This window comes from Macrobrachium rosenbergii, chromosome 1, assembly GCF_040412425.1.
Source record: "Macrobrachium rosenbergii isolate ZJJX-2024 chromosome 1, ASM4041242v1, whole genome shotgun sequence".
In the NCBI taxonomy this organism is placed as follows: domain Eukaryota; kingdom Metazoa; phylum Arthropoda; class Malacostraca; order Decapoda; family Palaemonidae; genus Macrobrachium; species Macrobrachium rosenbergii.
The window spans coordinates 17,815,569-17,835,812 of record NC_089741.1 but is presented as its reverse complement, the minus strand read 5'-3'; the positions used below and the strand labels follow the sequence as shown (position 1 = coordinate 17,835,812).

The 20,244-nt window shown below is 43.8% G+C and overlaps 1 protein-coding gene across 3 annotated transcripts in view; it reads right to left on the bottom strand.

The window, feature by feature from the left end:
• Nucleotides 1–358: 358 nt before the first annotated feature.
• Spt5 (Transcription elongation factor subunit Spt5) overlaps nt 359–20,244 on the bottom strand; it is a 55,205-nt gene continuing 35,319 nt past the window's right edge. For all 3 annotated transcript variants that reach the window (XM_067100869.1, XM_067100098.1, XM_067101563.1), the window contains exon 22: nt 359–2,022. In XM_067100869.1, coding sequence (XP_066956970.1) covers nt 1,894–2,022 — 129 coding nt within the window. In that variant the 3' untranslated portion in view covers nt 359–1,893. The remainder of the gene's footprint in view (nt 2,023–20,244) is intronic.

Below are 20,244 nucleotides of genomic sequence, written 5' to 3'. Positions count from 1 at the left end.
GTCAGTCGTGTAAATCCTGAAGAGGAAGTCAGTGTTGGGATTTAATCCTCCTCTCTTATGCAAGGCAGGTAAGGAGTGGTTGAAACCATAGTTAAGGGAGTAGTGGTACTTGCTATGATTCCAAGCATATACAGAGAAACCCTATATGCTACACTTTTATTTTAGCCAAAAGGCTGAAAGGCAGTGGAAACTGTATAATGTATGGTTTCTCTCCTTTTATACCCTGTGTTGGCAATTTAAGCTAGTTCTGCATACTGATACACAAAAATATCACAATTATAAATTACTGACATTACTTTAATATCTTTGTATAGAACATTTAATGTATAGAACATTTAATGGATTTCAATACAAAACAACAGTTTAAATCTTTTTAATTAATTACATACTTTATCTATATAACAATAATATGGAATATACCCCCAAGAATCATAGCTGATAATCTACAGCAGACCTAATATATGATATGAAAGTAAATTTAACTGGGCACAAAGAGACATCTGCTGTACTTGAAATGCCTCCCCCCAAATAACCCAGATTACTTCTGAAAAATTGTAAATAATTATTTTAAACTGCCTTCTTCAGACAGCTATAACAGGGGTTACAAATCCCTCTCTCCTTGAATAGCTCACAACTTTTAATTGTAGTGCATGCTGAGCTTGAACAAATTCTATATGGACAAAAGGGACCAACAAATGACATCACTGAAATAAAGACTAATATTAGAAAGTTTTTTTGAATTTTGCTGAAAAACCACAAAAGACTAATATTTCTCAAAGATGTTCCATTAAAAAAAAGTCTTCTCAAGTTAGCCTTCCTTCCAATTCACAGCTTATAATTTTTTGTAAGTCCTTAAAAGCAAAACTATTACAAAAATACTGTATTTTCACATATGACATTTTAGGCCATGTATTCTTGTTCACTGAAGAACAGTTGTAAAAATGTTCTTTGTATGCAACACCTTTCAGCCGAGTTACCACTACTCACCTATGAGCAGGGTTGGTTTTGAGACTGCATAGAAATGAAAAGACACTCTTGCAAAACTAAGAACACTGTGAGAATTACCAATTCTCAGTTACTAGGGTTACTTGCACTTGCCTAAGGAAATGGTCTTAATATTGAAGCTCAAGAAGTCTGAAAGATTATTACAAATAAGGATGTGTGCAAGCACTCAAACTCAAAGCGAAAGTGTTTCTGAAGTCAAAATAATTTCTCCTACAACAATCCCTACTAATGGCACATGACTTCCACTAACTACTTTTGTAAGAATTTTCAAGTTAAAAGTAAAGAAAAAGCATGGTGAGCAAGATCATCACTCAACCCTTAAATCTGAATGTACAATGTACCAAATAATGCCCTTGAGCTTCAAAATCACCATAAAAGAACAGTATCAATACAACAATGCAAGTCTAGTAACTCCATCCAGCTTTTAAAAAATATGGATCCTTACAGTCATTGGAACATTACAATCACTTAAATAACTCCTTGCAGTTTATAAGAAAGGAACCTTTCAAGAAAAATTACAATACCTTTAGTAACTCCTTGGAATTTTTATATGAATATGGAACTTAAGAAAATACATTCAACCTTCACATGTTCCTTGTACTGGTGAAAGAACTAGAGAGTTCATGGATTGTGACAGGAGAATGATGGACCTGAATAATAATGCTTTAAATTAAGCTGAGAAGCTTAGTTTCATTTATGCAACAGTTCATCCTAAGCAAGTAAATTATATTTACATATACAATGCACAAAACCCTAGAAGTGCTATATCCATTTACAACAATTACCAGTAATTAGAAGTCAAATAATCAGGATCTGTTTTACAATATCCTTGGTATTTTACCAAACTCTACTAATTTTTTTCCAATGTCTTTTAGATTTTTACAAAGATTACTTCATTTTGCATAAGTAACGAAGCTGCAACATCTTTACGTCAGCATGGTCCAACTTGACCACTCCTTCATTATGGTCAATAGAAAGCAGATTACCAGTCTGTTCTCTTTCCTCACCGAATATAACCTGTAAAAGAATTTTTCACAAAATTAGTAAAAAGTAAAAAAAAAAATAAAAGGAAAATTTCATGTTTAAAAAATTTTAAATTTTGTGACATGCATTTTATGTATGCATTCAATTGTGTATCCTGTATTTTGCCACACTAATAATTCTAGTAGCACAGATGACGGAGAATATCATACCTGAGCTACTACATGTATCAGACATTTTCTATTCACAATGAATTTGAACTGAGTGGTTTAGGGACATACAAAAAGTCAAATTATTTGAACTGAGTGGTTTAGTGACATACAAAAACAGTCAAATTATTTGAACCGAGTGGTTTAGGGACATACAAAAACAGTAAAATTATTTGAACTGAGTGGTTTAGGGACATACAAAAACAGTCAAATTAGTGTAAATACTGAAACAAATCCTATGAACATCTGAAGGGGATTAAAATTAATGTAGATACTACGAAACAAATCTTATGAACACTTAAAGTGGATTAAGGGGGCCAGCCACTATTAGAATGAAAGAAAAATTATAAACCATACACTTTTTCTACACTAGGTATGGCCCAAGGCACATGTAATGTGAAAATGTGTTACATCAAAATTTGTTGGAGTTTCATAGTTGTGGGGATTTCTCACCATGTGAAGTAAGATCTTTATTTGTTAAGTACAACATCAAGTTATATTGAGTTCCTTTCAATAAAATGTCTCCAAAATTGACTTAAAGCACCTTTTCCCCCATTGATACTAAGCAGCAGAAACTAAGGGACCTTAGCCTTCAAACCTTGAGGCAGTTAACATTGCAACCAGTCATAAGTCCACAATTTTTAAGGTAAGTAAGTCCACAATTTTTGAGGTAAGGTTGAGTCAAAATCCATGCTAACTGAGTCCAACAACTATCCTCAGCCAATCCTAACACCGATTCTAACCTTAGAAACCCAAGTTTCTCAATTTGCATGATTCAACACTGTACAGTACATATATTCAAAGTCCAGGCTGCAGATTTCTATTTCAGTATCCCTATCCCAGTTGGCCTAGAGGAAGAATTACAAAACTTCTCATGAGAAGTTGCCTAACTTGACGAACGTCTTGATGGACGACAGAGTCCCCAGTAAGCCTCGTAGATTGAGAGAGAAGGCAAATGGAAAAACCCGAAAAATCTGAGAGCTGATACTCATGCCCAAATAGAGGAACTCTTGCAACGGGGCCAACTGGGACTTCTGAAGTTAGAAGATAATTCGCAGTTCCTCACAGAAAGGAGATGTACTAGTCCTTTGTGCACTTTTCCTTCGAGGGGGATTGAAGAGGCAAGTCGTCCAGATATAGACTGACGTTAATGCTTATTAAATGAAGTCACCTGCTAGAGGATCGAGGACTCGAGTGAACATTTGAGGTGCTGTAGAGAGGCTAAAGCAAAGAGCCCAAAACTGGAGATTTAAATGGCACTTGGCGCTCAGGCAATGCCAGAGGCTCGGGTGGTGTCAGGCGCTCCGAGAGGAGAAAGGCGTTAGACGCTGACGTGGGGTACCTGACAGAGTCCTGGAAGATGAACCTTAGATACTTCCTGGAGTCTGGATGGAAGGGAAAGTGGAAGCATGCGTCCTGCATATCCAAGGTTATCATCCAATCGCCCTGGTGAATGGATGAAAGGACTGACTGGTTCATCCCCATCTGAACTTCGTCTAACTTGACGAACGTCTTGATGCCAGACGAAGAGTTTGAGGGTGCTTATGCTGAGGACTGGTCTTCTAACCCCAATGATTTGGGGGCCACAAACAGACGGTAGTGTAAGTCCTCTGAGTTGATGTCCTCGACTTCTTCTATGACTCTCTTTCGAAGGAGAGAGGAGACCTCCTCCAAAAGGGCCAAAGGTTTTCCTGAGCCTCCTGAGTAGGCCGTCAAAACAAACGGAGAAGAGACCAAAGGAGGGCTCTCCATGAACATAATGGAGAAACCCTCCCTCGGAACCTTAACAATCCACTGTTCTGTCCCTCTGATACTCCACTTCTAAAAACTTGAGAAGACAGGCTTCCACTTGTGCACAGAAGACTTCTTCCTCATTTCTTGGGCAAGGATTTGAACTCTTGATTCGTTCAAAGTGGGACCAATCTTGCCGCATGCGTCTGTTACCCATGCTAGAGGGTCCAGGGCCTGAAAACAAACAAGAGGAAGGTGATGGTTCCCTGAGGTGGCAAACAGGTCCAATGTCTGCCTGCCCCATAGTATCACAGATTCTGAGAGACCAGGGGATCCAAGGTCCACTCAGTGGGTAGGACCTACTATTCGACAGCTCAGCTCATCCGTTAGAATTAGTTTGCCCTGAAAAAAATCGAGTGACTAGACTCATTCAATTTGATCTGTCCAAAGTAGGTCTCTTGCTGTCTGGCAGAGAGAAAAAGAGTGAGAGCCGCCTCGCTTCATATGTACATTAGGGATGTGGTATTGCCTGAATAGACTGCCACAGTCTTGTTGTGAACAAGGGTCGACAAGCACTGAAGCCCTAAGTGAATAGTTTGCAGCTCTCTGATGTTGATGTGAGGGTTCTGTTCTTCCGGAGACCACGTCCCGGAAACTTTCCGGTCGAGAAGCAGACATTGGAGCAGGTTCTTGACTGGAAGAATACGCTAGAAGTTCCTAAGACGACTTCTATCGAAGGCCTGACTTCTGGGTCTGGGTGACTCCTTTAGTGGAACAGGAGCACCAAAAATCTTTCCTCCAAAACCCCAACAGCGAAAAGAGCCGCAAGTTCAAGAGCCATCCCTGATGGTTTGTTTACATGAGAAAGGACTCCTAGCCAGTCGGAGGTGAAGTCTCCACAAACCATTGCAATCTTCAATCTTCTTGGCTAGCACTCTCACCATCTAATCCAAGAAACTGAAAACTTCAAACTCAAAGAGGTCAAGCTCTGCCGACAAAAAACATAATTTTCGCTGGTGAAAATGCCAAGCGTTGGGAACAAGGAGCGTCCTTGGTGGTGTAAAACCTCCTATGGATTAGGCACGATAGAGGAAAAAACAAAGGAAGCCTTACCTTCCTCCCTCTTAGCAGAAAGCCAAACTGCAATCGCCTTAAGTGCCTTCCTAGAAGACGAGAAAAGCACCATTGTGTAGAGCCTAGGTCTGTCATCTGGATGGCTCCTCATCAGGAAGGTCGATGTAGGCGAGACCAGGGGGTAGCTGTAGCCAAAAATGGGATGGAAAGCTTGCCCACCAAAATTGGAGAGCTGCATAGGCTAGGAGATCTGCGGTCGGAAACGGGCGCTTGGCACTCTGAGCAGTAGATGGATACTAAAGAGTTAGCGCCAGGCGCTCAGAAGAGGGGGCTGGGCACTTGGAAACTGGTGCCAAGTACTTGGGAGCTGCCGTCGGGCGCTCGTGAAGAGGCGGGTGCTTGAACGAAGACCATGGGCGCCTGTGAGGGATTGTTGGGCGCTTGGAGCCAAATACTGGTGCCCAAAAGAAGTACGCTTAGGAGAGAAGTAATCTGGACTGTCACTTGCACTGCAGGAAGGTTGAGGACTGCACCCAGCTCCTAAAACTGCTAACTGGGAAGCAGAGAAGAGCGGCCAGCATCGCCTTGCTTGCCTCTTCAATGGATGAGACAAGTCCAGAGAGCGCTTGCGGCGCTTCCAGTCCAAATTAAAGTCTTGAGAGTCAGATGACAACTGACGCACATCCACAGAGACACCTTTCCAACGGCATCTGTTGAAGCCTGGGATCAATCGACAGGCTCGAATGAGGGGGCGGCTACCTGTGGGCAAACCCCACCGACCTCCCTTGGACCTATGGTATGACTCCTCCCAGGTTTAGGGGATTATAAAAGGGACCTTCGTCTAGAAAAATCGGTGGGACGAGCAGCCACCCCCTCAACTTGCACAACACACTCTCCTGTCAAGACGCCTTTCCAGTGGCTGTCTGCCGATACCTGGGAACATGTAACAAGTTCAACTGAGAGGGCAACAACTACCCATGGGTAAACCCCACCCACCTCCATTGGACCTCCGGTATGACTCCTCCCAGGTTTGGGGGAGTATGACAGGGGCCTTTGTCTAGGAGAGTTGGCAGGACAAGTATCATTACTAGGTTACTTCTTGCTAAACCTAGACTTAAGGCTGGCAATGGCAAAGGTAGGAAGCAAGGGAGCCAGGCGTGAGAGTAGGTGGATTAAAAATAGGAGGGCTAGAAGCAGGAGAAAAAAGGGCAGGGGGGGGGGGAGAAGGAATAGCAGAGCTATCTTCTAACCTAGGCTAGGGTAGAATTCTAGGCTAAGGGAAGCTCGTTTCTCGGCTCTAGAGGCCGCTTTCCTTTCTATCCCTCTCTAACATGTCTAGTTGAGATTAAGTACCTTTTACTCTTGCTAACCATAACATTTAGCACAAGTTTCTCCCTTCTATATTTCTGGCCCCTAGATATACTGCAAACCAAATGAGAATCATATGAAGATTGATTAATCTAGTTTGTGATTTTCACTACAATAGCGAAAATAGGTGAACTTGAATCAGACATCATAATAACCAAAGAACTAATAAAAATGATCCTGAAAGGTATTAAAGCTTGAAGACTACTCAAATAAGTGGTAATACTTCACCAAAATCCAGCCATGCAACCAAAAATCAGTAAACAAAAGCTGCAGCAAACCCCCAATGTTACTCGAAAGCCGGCAGAAACAGAAATGACATTTTTATAATAAAATAAAGTTTTATATATACTTACCCAGTAATTACTTAGCTAAGAGTTTCTAACTCAACGGCAGCTTCAATTTTAAAATTCGTGGTAGCGATAGTCTTTTGTTTATATAGGTGGCTAACCCCGCCCACTTTGTGTGAAAGAGAGAAACAACTAAGACAAGAGCTTCACTCTTGTTTATGCCCCAAAGTCCATGTGAGGGGAGGAGGGTGGGCTCCATTCGTAATTACTGGTTAATTATATATAAACCTTTATTTTATTATTAAAATGTCATTTTTATTTAAGTAAATTACCCAGTAATTACTTAGCTGAATCCACCTTGAAGGAGGGGGGATTCATGGATAGCTTGTACTCTAAGACATTAATAATGATAATGAAATGAGAACAGAATAAATAGGCTTAGCATTGAAACAATGCTTGTTGTTTCTTGCCTGGTGAGAGAGCTGCGCAGGTGGATACTGCCTCTGGTTGACGCTCATCTCAACCGAGTAGCGGCATGGCGACAGGGCCAGGGTCGCCTCTACTGAAGTGAGTGACTTCGTGGCAGAGGAGTACTCCGATCGCTAACGAAGCATGAAGTAAACTTTGCAATGAAGGAATCTCCGATCATTAACAAAGCCAACAATAAAATGCCCCCGCCCAAGGTACAGTACAGTGAACCCCCCATATTCGCGGGGATGCGTCCCACAAACCCCCGCAAATAGCTAAAATCCGCGAATACTTAAAACCCCTCTAAAAACACTTAGAACTGCCCATTTTGATAGTTTAAACATAGAAAAACCCTGTAAAAATGCATATACCTGAGTATTTTAATAGTTTTATCACAAAAAGTGCATTTATTCATGAACACTATATGAAAACAATAATTAGTGAATATTTCTCAGTGAAAAATACCGCGAATGGGCGAATCTTCCGCGAATAATGGCTAGATATGTTCCACAGAAAAACCTGTGAATGTGTGAGTCCGCAAATCATGAGAACGCGAATACGGGGGGTTTACTGTACATTAAAAAAACAAAACCAGAGAAATAGTCACCTACACCACACATAAAAAGCACATATATACAGTATAAATTACCACCCTCTACACAGAAAAAACTGGTGGGCACACTAGGTACCTTGTATCCTCCAGGCTCCCCATGAACTCAACACCTTGTCAAGGCGAAGAAAAAGGCAGAGGTGTTGCTTCCTACGTTCCCTTCCCGAAAACACTACGCCAGCCACGGACAACGGTCTAGTGTACTGCAATCTTTGTACGTCATCTCCACATCTTGCAAATAATGCATGGCAAAAACAGACCTACATTTCCAGAATGTAGTCTGTAAGATTGAAGTGAGAGAGAGATTATGCTTAAAAACAACTGATGTAGCCACCGCTCTCACATCATGCGCTCTAACCTTAAGCCCAGGCAGAACGTTCTCTCCGATTTGAGTGTGCGCTACAAGAATCAGGTCTCTTACGAAAAAAGATAAAGCAATTTTAGACATAAGTCTGGACGGGTTCTTAACCGAACACCAAAGATTCCATGCTGGGCCTCTAATCTTCTCTGTCCTCTTGATGTAATATTTAAGCGCTCTTATTGGGCACAGACTTCTCTCTTCTTCCTCTTGACCCAGGATGTTCAATAAACCTTTAATAGCAAAAGAACAAGGCCATGGCTGTGAAGGATTCTCGTTTTTTGCCAAGAAGTCAAGGGTAAGGGAACTGACAGCTTCACCTTCTGTCTATTGCATTAAGTTCGCTCACTCTTCTCGCAGTGACCAGAGCAACCAGAAAATTAGTCTTCTTAGTCAGATCCTTCAACGATGATGAACTCATGGGTTCGAATCGTGAGTCAGATAGCCACTTGAGGACTACATTTAATGACCAAGGGCATACCTTTTCCTTGTTAACTTTGGACGTGTCGAAAGACTTAGATATTGAGATATCCTGGTTGGATGAAATGTCTAAACCTCTGTGTCTAAAGACTGAGCTAAACATAGCTCTATATCCTTTTAACATAGACGAAGAAAGGCCCCTGGTGGATCTCAAGTAAAGAAGAAAGTCCACCACTTGAGTTATAGTGGTTTTAGAAGACGAGATGTTATTCTCCTTACACCAGTCTAAATACTGCCTGGTAGACGTTGTTAGTAGAATGTCATCTACATTTAGAAATAGCTTCTGCCGCAGCTCTTGAAAAGCCTTTCGCTCGCAAGAGTCTGCGGCTAGTCGAAACCCTGTCAGGGCCAGAGTGGATGTGTCCTGATAAAATTTCCTCTAATGGGGTTGTCTGAGTAGACTTGGGATTGCTGGAAGAAGGCGTGGGAAGTCTCCTAGCAGTTCGAGAAGCTCCGGGAACCACTCTTTCCTCGGCCAGAAGGGAGCTATCAATGTCACCCTGGTGCTTTGATGCGATCGGAGCTCCTTCAGTACCTCCCTCACCATCATCGCATCTGTCGCCCAGGCTCATGGGTCCAGAAAAGGTGAGCAGAACAGGGGGGAGAGTGGTTTCTCGGTGTTGTGAACAAATCCACCATCGGTTCTCCCCACAACTTCCACAGGTCGGAGCATACCCAGCGGTCCAGGGTCCACTCTGTCGAGAGAATTTGTTTGTGACGACTGAGTTCGTCCGCCAATAAGTTGCATTTCCCCTGAATAAACCGTGTTAACAGCTGGGTCCAGTTCTGCTCTGCCCAAAGTAGGAGACTCCTGGCTGTCCCGCAAAGGGAGAATGAGTGAGTCCCCCTTGGAGTCTTATATAAGCTAAGGCTGTTGTGTTGTCCGCATGAACCACAATTATTTTGTCGTGTACTTCTCTTGCAAAATGTTGCAGTCCCAAATGGACGGCTTTCAGTTCCTTGATGTTTATATGAAGATTTTTCTCCTGTTGGGACCAAACTCCCGGAACTTCTTTACTTTTGTTCATGTGTTGTTTATTTGATGATGTGTTTTCTGCCATTGTGTTGTTGTGTGTATGTTTTGTTTATGAATGTGTGTTTGTTTATTTTGTCTTTTTTTATTGCAGTCGAATTGATTGATAGTGGAGCTCCCTTTCAACTGTAAAATGAGATTTCTGTTGGCATCATATGATGAAGATGAGGGATGCTGACAAGTGCCATCTCTAGGGACTACAATGGTTAACAGATTGAAGTTGAGGGCCCTGTGCAACAACATCAAGCTGAGTGATATCTCAGACTAGGAGTGATTTTTTTTGGAACATACTCTGTGTGCTGAGTGCATCTGGGGTTTAATGTTGAGGAGACTTCTTAAGGGGTGCTGCCAATGAGTAGTTTTCTCTGCCAATAATATATACAGTAATGTGGTGATAGTGATTCCATAGTTAAGACTGGGTATGTTTGGTTTAGTGATTCCATAGTTAAGACTGGGTATGTTTGGTTGAGTGTTAAGTTCAAGGAAAAGGAGACAGGTGGCACCAAAATCCAGTTGTGTATTATTCACTGACAGTTGACACAGTATAAAGGATTAAATACAGGGACACCCACCAAGAAGGTCTGTCTGTGAACTTTACGTAAAGTTTGAGTAATAGGGGTGGAGTTCCCTTAATTTGGAATTGTAAATAATTTAAGTAAAGTAAGTTTCTTTTGGTAGTATTAAGATTGATGAGTTAGGGTTAGGTTTAAAAGGTTATTTTGGGGGTCATGTTAGTATTAAGTTACGCTAAGTTAGGTATAAGAGTAAGTAGGAAATAAGTTAGATTAAGTGTTGAGAGTAAATAAAATTAGGATAAGGTTTTGCTTGAAGGTCTTCAGACCACTGTAATACTATGGAAATAAATTAGGTTAAGGAAAATCAGAGTTTAATTTAATAACCTTCAAAACTGTTCCCATCATACTGCCCCAATTGTGTACTATAAAAAGCCCCTACATTGCATTATTGGGAAAATGCACAAGTCTTTATTTATCTTGCGATCCCAACTGACTCTTAAAAAGAATTGTAGGGGCCTCATATGCAGCCTTCCCAACCTCACAAACTGTTCAATCGACGACAGAGTGCCAAGGAGACTCATCCAATGAGTGGCTGAACACATCTGTAGGGAAAGGAAAAGGTTGACTTTCTTGAGACAGGCTTCCATCCTTTTTGGGGAGGGAGAAGCCTGAAAATTCTGAGTAAATCTTCATCCCCAAATATAGAATCTGTTGAGGAGTCAGTTGGGATTTTTGAAGATTCAACAGCAAACCTAGATCCTGAGTCAAAAGCAAAGTCCTTTGAAGGTCCTCCATGCACCTCTCTCTCATGGGTGAACGCATCAACCAATCGTCCAAGTATAGGGAAATGTTCACTCCCAGCAGGTGAAGCCAATTGGATAATGGGGTGAGAACTCGGGGGGAACACCTGTGGTGCGGTCGACAGGCCGAAACATAGCACTCGAAACTGGAAAACCTAATTTCCAAAAACAAATCTCAGGTACCTCCTTGAGTCTTGCTAGATGGGAATGTGGAAGTAAGTGTCTCATATCGAGAGATATCACCCAGTCCCCTCGACGAATGGGTGATAGGACAAACTGAACTGTTCCCATATGAAACTTTGTTTTCACTACATAAAAGTTCAACGCGCTCACATCGAGTACCAGTCTCCATCCTCCCAAGGCTTTTGGTACTACAAAGAGCCTGTTGTAAAAGCCCTTGGACTCGATATTCTCCACCACCTCTATCACCTTCTTGAGGAGAGATGACACTTCTTCCGAGAGGGCTAAATACTTCGTTGATCCTACGGAGTACGCCGTCAATTTTGACGGGAGAGCTGGATAAGGGAGGTTTCTCTTTGAAGGGGACAGAATACCCTTCCCTTAATACTTCTATCACCCATTGATCTGTTCCTTTCATTCTCCTATAGAGGGATCAATAAATTTGTTTGTATTTAGCATTTCCCAACGTTTTGTGAGAGAGAGAGAGAGCGAGAGAGAGGGAGAGAGAGAGCGAGTGTAATTGTCGTTGTGAGTGGTTCGGTTGTTGGAGATCGTTTTACGGCGCTGTCTGTCTGTCTGTCGGGAGTTTTTCGGTTTTGGGGAAGTCTTGGGCAGTTGAGGTCAAACCTTGAAAGTGAACGGGGAGTTCGTCTGGTTTTTTTGTTTTGGATACCGGTACCGATATTGATGGTGCATGTGTCTCTTTTTTTTCGTTCGTTGTTGGTGGAGGGTTTGTTTGCAATATTGTTTTGTGGTTTTTGTGTGCTGTGATTGGTGACCGTGGACCTTTACCCATCTCCAGCAACCGAAGATCAGGGTGAGTGTTGTTTTGTTTGTGGGTTAGAATTCTGCCACATAATATTTGGCGCCCAACGTGGGGCTGCTGGTATTGCAGCTGCAATTGAGATTGGTGGCTGGTAGTGTGACTGAAGAGAAGGATGGAAGAGGAACTGGTGAGGTTGAGAGAGGAGAATACGTGGTTGAGGGGTGAGAATGAGAGATTGAGGAGTCAGTTGGAGGAGATGGGGGGAATGCTAAGAAGTGCAAAAGAAGAAATGAAAGGGGAGATGAGAGAGTCAGAAGAGAGAATGGAAGAGAGGGTGGATAAAAAGTTGGAGGGAATGATGAAAAGTGTGGAAGAAATGATGAAAGGTATGTTCAAGGGTGTTTTTGGAGAAGGGGCTGCTGGAGGCAGGTCCTCTGGAATGCGTGAAGGGGCAAGAGAGAAAGAAAAGGAGGAAGAAGTGAATGGAAGCATGAGTGATGAAAGTGATGTGGAAATAGGAAGAAACGAGAGAATGAGGGGCAGGGTAAGGAAAAGGGGAATGAAAAGCAAGGGGAGGAGCAGAGGGAAAGTAAGGATAAGTCAGGGGAAGAAAAAGGGAAGAAGGGAAAAGGAAAGGAAACTGGTAAGAAGGGTAAGGAAGTGGGAAAGGCAGGAAAGAAGGGAGAGGGTAAAAATAGTACTGATAGTGAGGCGGATGGAGGTGAGTGGATAAAAGTGGATAAAAAGAAGGGGAAGAAGAGTGTAATGAGTAAGATGAATGTAAGTGCGGAAGTGGACTCTTTGTATTCGGAAGAGGGTATGAAAGGACAGAGTGGAAGTAGCGAAAGTGAGAGTGAAAGTGAGAAAGAAGTGAGAAAGGCTATGTATGTGAGGAGGTACCCCGGTGTGAAAGGTATAATGAGTATGGAAGTAGGGATGTGCATGATTTCTTTAGGGAGTATGAAAGGTTTTGTCAGGATAAGTATGGGGAAAGTAAGAGAGTGTGGGCACGAGAATTGGGAGAATATTTGACTGGGTTTTTGCTTGATATGTATAGGGTTATTATGAGTGTGGGAGATGTTGAGTATGACAAGGTGAAAACTAGACTAGTTGAGCAAGCGAGGCGTATGAAAGCGAGTGTTAAGTATAAGAGGAAGAATGAATTTGATGAGGCAAGAATGAAAGCTGGGGAAACCTTGTCGCTGTATGCTTGTAGGCTGGAGACGTTGGCAAGGAAGAAGTTTGGGGATGATGGGATAGATGAATGTAAGGAGTTAGTACGGAAGTTGTTAGGGACAGTGCCAGATGGAGTTAGAGAATTTGTGAACTTGAAGCGGAAGGAGAAGAAAAGATGGACGAATGAAAGGTTGACTTGGGGAGAAATTTTGGAAATTGTAGAAGATTATGAGCTTGACAGGGTTATAAAAGAGAGCAGAAGTGTAAGTGTAAGGGCTGGGGTAGATGAGAGAGTGCCAGAGTTTGGAAGCTTTAGGGATGCAGTGTTGAGGGGCCCAATGAGAATGGCCGATAGTGTAATAGATAGGAGTGTAAGAGCAAGTAATGTGGAGGTGCCAGTGAGGATGAATGGTGGGTTTGTAAGGGAACAACGGGTTGAACGGGTTAGGGATAGTAGTGTACAAAGGGAAGGTCGGTGAGTGGAAGTCGAGCGAAGTGTTTTAGATGTGGAAAGGAAGGACATACAAAGAATGAGTGTAGGTGGGCTTTAGGAGCATGTTTCGGTGTGGGCAATCGGGACATTTGGTAAGGGAGTGTCTGAAAGATAGGGGTTAAATGCTACAGGTGCGGACAGGTGGGTCATATTGCTAATGGTTGTAGGGGTACCCAGTGAATGTAATATGTGGCAACTGTGGTAAGAATGGGCATTATGCGAGAATGTGTTCAGAACCGAGAGTGAAGTGTGACGAATGTGGAATGGAAGGGCATGTATCAAGTGTATGTAGACGAAAAAGGGTGACTGTGACAGAGAATTCGGGAAACTGAGTGTGAAGGGGGTTCAAATGGGTGGATCCTCTAGGATGCAAGCGGTGCGTGTGATGCATGTACGTGAGGGGTTGTTGCATGAGGGAGGTTTTGCTGGAAAGACTGACGAGTGCATGAGTGTGCAAGTGTGTTGTAAGGGGGTAAGATTGATTGCCTTAGTAGATACTGGGTGTAGTATGAATGTCATATTTAAGAATGGATGTGAGAAATTGAGGAATACGTGCGAGATTAGGAATTGTCAGGGGGAAGTAAGAGGGATTGGAAATTTAGGGGTAGCCGTGGTTGGAAGAGTGTGTGAACGGTTAGAAATTGGGGGTGTAGTGATGGATGAAAGTGATTTTTGTGTGATTGAGAGTACGAATGATAAATATGACATTTTTATTCTAAAATAATGTTTAACACATACTTACCTGTTAGTTACATATAGCTTTAGTCTTTGACGTCACGGCAAAATTTCAAAACGTTGCATGGCAGCGCCAGTCCGAATATCGGGTGATCGCCCTTACCTGCCCTCTGTCGGGTACTAGGAACTATTCCAACATGCTTCAGAATAATTTGCCTACCTGTCCCGTGGGGGGAGGAGGGTGGGCTTTCGATATGTAACTAACAGGTAAGTATGTGTTAAACATTATTTTAGAATAAAAATGTCATTTTAACACATACAACTTACCTGTTAGTTACATATAGCTGATTGACACCTTTAGGAGGTGGGGCAATGACAGCTAAAAAGAGTTGTTGGAAACATTAAGGTTATTAATGTAGAAAATTGATTAGTTCCTCACCTGCTAAGGTAGCTGATTCCACAGTTACTGCCTCAGTAACCTGCTATCCTCAGAGCAACCGCGAGGTATAATGACCTGGTCGCAGATTGCTTAAGCTGGGTATCAGTCACCTAGGACATGGCCGTGACAATACCACAAGTATGCCCCTGCTCAGGCGCAGCACAAACATCATGAATTACAAAAGGGGTCACCCAACACCAAAGAAAAAGTATAACCATAAAAACCAAAACCAACTGTGGGGTAAAACTAACCAACACTTACCCTCACAGACAACCATAAAAAACCTTCACACTCCAAAAAACAAGTAAGTAAAGGTAGGTTAATCCTCCTTTACCCCTTTACCCATTACCGTGCCAGATACAACAAAGGGCCCTAACGTGCTGCACTCGTCAAACACTGTCTGCACTTGCATAGAGATAATGCAAAGCAAATACAGACTTACACCTCCAGTAGGTTGCTTGCACAATATCTTGAAGGGAGAGGTTCCTTTTATAAGCGAGAGAAGTAGAGATAGCCCTCACTTCGTGAGCCTTCACTTTACACATTTTCAAATCATTCTCTGAAATATTGGAGTGAGCTTCAGAAATCAGATCTCTAATAAAAAAGGACATGGCATTCTTGGACATTGGTCTAAGAGGGTTCCTGACCGAACACCATAAGGAATCTGAAGGACCCCTAATATCTTTAGTCCTTCAAAATAATATTTCAAGGCTCTGACTGGGCAGAGGAACCTCTCCTGCTCCTTACCTACCAATTCCGACAGACTCGGAATCTCAAAAGAGCGAGGCCACGGAGTGCGAAGGGGGTCTCGTTCTTGGCCATAAAAACAGTTTGAAAGAACAAATTGCTTTTGAAGCAGAGAATCCTACTCTCTTATCCAAGGCGTGGATCTCACTGATTCTCTTAGCTGTAGCTAACAAAACTAAAAAGAGGTTTTCCTCGTAAGATCTCTTAAAGAAGCAGAATCCATAGGTTCAAATTTCTCAGACATAAGCCACTTCAGGACTACATCAAGATTCCACGAAACAACTTTAGCATCTGACCTCTTAGAGGTACCGAAGGATTTAATAAGGTCCGTTATATCTTGGTTATTAGAGATATCCAAACCTCTGTGACGAAAAACAGTAGCCAGCATGCTACGATAACCTTTAAGTGTGGATACAGAAAGGTTCTTATTCCCAAGGAACAAAAGAAAATCCGCAATCTGCGTCACCGAGGTTCTGGAAGAGGAAATGTCATGATCTTTGCACCATGAACGAAACATATTCCACTTGGACTCATAGACCTTGATCGAAGATGGTCTTCTGGCTCTAGCGATGGATTGAGCCGCTTTCTTCGAAAAATCCTTTGCTTCTGAGAAGACGTTCGATAGTCTGAACGCAGTTAGCCGCAGACTTGACAGGTTTTCGTGAAATCTCCTGAAGTGGGGCTGTCTGAGTAAATCTACTCTGTTTGGAAGGCTCCTCGGGAAGTCGATCAAGAGATCCATGAGAACAGGGAACCAATCCCTGGAAGGCCAGAAGGGGCTATCAACGTCATCCTGGTGTTGGAGTGGTGCTGAAATTTCCTCAACACCGCACCTAACATCTTGAACGGCGGGAAGGCGTAAAGGTCCAGACCCGACCAATTCAGTAGCATTGCGTCCGTCTGGAAGGCTGCTTGGTCCGGGACAGGAGAGCAGAAGATTGGGAGCCTGTTCGACTTGTTCGTCGCGAACAGGTCTACCAGAGGTTGACCCCAAAGTCTCCACAGCGACTTGCACACTTCTTAGTGCAAAATCCACTCTGTGGACAGAACCTGGTGCTTCCTGCTCAAGGAGTCCGCTCTCACGTTGAGGGCTCCCTGAATGAATCTCGTTAGGAGCAGAATCTTGTGCTTTTCTGCCCACAAAAGGAGGTCTCTTGCTACCTCGCTGAGGGAGTAAGAATGAGTGCCCCTGTTTCTTTATATAAGACAACGCTGTGGTGCTGTCTGAATGAACCAGAACTGTGTTGTCCCTGTGCGAAAGGTAGGAAGTGTACGAGACTCAGGTGGATTGCTTTCAACTCCTTCTTGTTGATGTGCCATTCTTTTTCTGTCGCATTCCACAAACCTGAAATTTCTTTTACCCCCAACGTCGCTCCCCATCCTACTTCTGACGAGTCTGCAAACAGTTAAAGTGGTTCGGGTTCGACGGAAAAGAGAGAGACCTTTCTCTAATTTTCTTCGATCTAACCACCACCTTAGATCCTCCTTGATACGGTCCGAGATTGGAAAGGAGAAGGAGTCTGGAAGCGTTTTCCTGTTCCATTGCTCCCTGAGGTAGAATTGAAGGGGCCTCATGTGAAGTCTCCCAGGAGACAAACTTTTCTATTGACGCCAGAGTTCCCAGGAGGCTCATCCAAGCCTTTGCGAACAGGTATTCATATCCAGAAAGTTCTGGACTTTTGCGAGACAGTCCGAGATTCTTTGATCTGACGGAAAAGCCAGAAAAGGAACTGTTTCCAGTCTCACTCCTAAATAGATCCTGGATTGTGAGGGAGATAGGTGAGACTTCTTCCAATTGATTAGAAGTCCTAGCTTCTGAGTCAAGTCGAGAGTTACTTTCAAATCCTCCAAGCACTGAGACTGAGACTGGGAACGAAGGAGCCAATCGTCTAGATAGAGAGAGATCTTTATTCCTCTGAGATGAAGAGCTTTGGCAACAGTGGACATAACTCTTGTGAATACTTGAGGGGCTGTGGACAGACCAAAGCACAGAGTCCTGAACTGATAAGTCTTCTCCTGGAAAACGGCGAAGAAACTTCCTGGGCGCTGGATGGATCGGAATGTGAAAGTAAAGCGTCCTGCAGATCTATTGAGACCATCCAATCCCCGGACGAAGAGAATTGAGGACGGATTGCGCGTCGTCTCCATCGAGAAACTGGTTTTCTCCACGAAAAGGTTGAGAGAACTTACGTCCAGGACTGGTCTCCAGCCGCCTGAGGCCTTTGGAACAAGAAAAAGACGGTTGTAAAAGCCTGGAGAGTTGACTTCTTCCACGATCTCTATCGCTCCTTTTAAAAGCATGGAGTCTACTTCGCACTCAGAACCGAGCATTTCTCTAAGTTGCTGGAATATGCTGTCAAAGCTAAAGGTTCTGTTGCAAGAGGGGGCCTCTTGAGGAAGGGGATAGAATATCCTTCCTTTAGCACGGACGTGGTCCACTGGTCCGCTCCGATCTCCTCCCAAGTTTGCCAGAACTGCTGAAGTCTGGCTCCTACTAGTGCATGGAGGACATGCAGATCACTTTTTAATTGAGGGTTTGATAGCCCTGGAGACAAATCTTGCTTTGCCCCGAAACTAGATCCTGTACGGGTGAGGGGCCTGCCACGAAAGGGCCTATTTTGATTAACTAGAGGACGAGTTTGCGCTGGCAGAGAAGGTTGAGGAGCTTTTGGTTTACGAGAGGATTGCGCCAAAAGGTCCTGTGTGGACTTCTGAGTAAGGGATTTCGACACTTCGCCACAAGTTCTTGAGGGAAAAGGTACTTCTTATCCAGAGGTGCGAAAAGAAGAGCCGATCTTTGAGTCCTAGAAACTCCACGAGCGACAAAAGAGCACCAAAGTTGTCGCTTCTAAGAACTCCTAACGTGAAGATGGAGGCTAACTCAGACGCACCGTCACGAATCCCTTTATCTAAGCAGGACATAACAGAAGAGAAATCATCGAAATGCGCTTCGGAAAGACCAAAAGACTTTACCTTCCTACCCAAAGCGCCAATAGTCCAGTCCATAAAACTGATGACTTCCAAAACTCGGAAAACGTTCTTCAAAAGGTGGTCCAACTCTGAAGGAGAGAAGAAAATCCGAGCCGAGTTCATCGCAGAAACGACGGGTAGAATCAACGAGACTGGAGAAGTCTCCCTGAGAGGAGGCAGAAGCTCCCAGAGAGAAAACTTCTCCAGTGTCGTAGCAAGCCTTCGTCTTAGTAGAAAGCTTGGAAGGAGGGAAGCAGAAAGTGGTTTTCCCCTGATCACGCTTTGTCTTCCAACCAGGAGTTCATTTTCTTTAATGCCTTCTTAGCTGAAATAGAAAGCACTAACTTCATAAAGGAAGAGGTAGGAGGTTTGAGTCTCTTGCACTGAGAGAGAGGGGAAGCCGGAGCCGCAGGTGCAAAATCCTCAGGAAAATTATCAATAAAGAAGCGAAGAAGCTTCTTGTAATCCGAGCGAGAGGAGTCTGGTTCTGTCTACAGGAAACTCTTCCACAACTTCTTCCTCAGACGAAATAGGAGAAAAACCTTCCGCTTGCACACACACATCTTGTGAAGGAAGAGTAGGAGCCTGAATAAGAGCTTGACGAGGAGCCTGAGCCTGAGTAGGCGCCACAAGAGGAGCCTGAACTGGCGCCACAAGAGGAGCCTGCGCTACAAGAGGAGCCTGAACTGGCGCCACAAAAGGAGCCTGGGATGGCGCCTCACCAGGCGCTACCTGAGGCGCTTGAGCCTGAGAGAGCGCTAAATCTTGAGGGAGCGCCTGAGCCTGACTAGGCGTAAGAGCCTGATCCTGAGCCTGAACCAAAGGAGGATCAAGAGACACAGATCGAGGAGGAGCTTTCGTACTGGGCGCTCCGAGAGCTCGAGACGAAGGAGGAGGCATCAAATACACTTCAGAAGGCTTTGCTGGAGAAGAACCAGGCCTTCCGAGCCCGCCAAGAATGCTTCCAATTTTCTTGTGCATCGCTCAAGAAAGTCATGAGTAGACGAGGATCCAACTGGGGAACGATGATCAGTAGAGCCAGGATCGTGATGAGGAAGAGGCGCAGAAGCCACAATAGGCTTACGTGAAACCAAAGGAGAAACACCGGGAACGCTGGGCAATACCGAATGGGAAGTCTTATACCTCTTGCGCACATGAGCCTTGCGCCTGGGAGAAGATTCTTCAGACGACGAAAATCTCTCCGGACTCTCCCAAAAACTACAGGAAGGCTGTGATAAGCGAAATGGCTTCTTCTTCTGAACCGCTGAAGGCGAAAGATTCCTGGACCTCTTCAATGGTCTAGACTCGTCGGGAAATCTCCAGCCTCTGCAGGCTAATCACTGGAGCTTGAAGAAAGACACTTCCTTGAGTCGCCTTTCCAACGGCGCTCTGAAACAGCCTGGGAAACAACAGGACTGTTCGAGGGGGCGGCTGCTCGTGAGCAGACCCCACTCGCCTCCCTTGGACTTTCAGCATGTCTTCTCCCAGGAGCAGGGAGCTTGACAGAGGCTTGGGTCTAGGAGAACGAGTAGGCCGAGCAACCACCTCCTCCACCACACTAACACTTTGCACTGCACTTAAATTATTCACAATATTTTGGAAAGAATCCATACGCTCATGAAGGGATTTCACGTTAACGCCAATATCCTCCATGGCGCCCACAATAAGGTTAAATCTGGCGTCCATCTGGACTTGATACTCAGACACGGTAACGGGTTCAGGGATATCAGAGTCAGGAATAGGAATATTAGTAGCCACGGGGATATTAATAGAAGTTTCCTGCATAGCTAAGGGAGATTCCGGTTTCTGAGAGAGAGAAGAAGAACTTCTAGCTAAAGCTTTCCTGGCTCTATCTTTCTCAAGCTTCTTTACATACTTA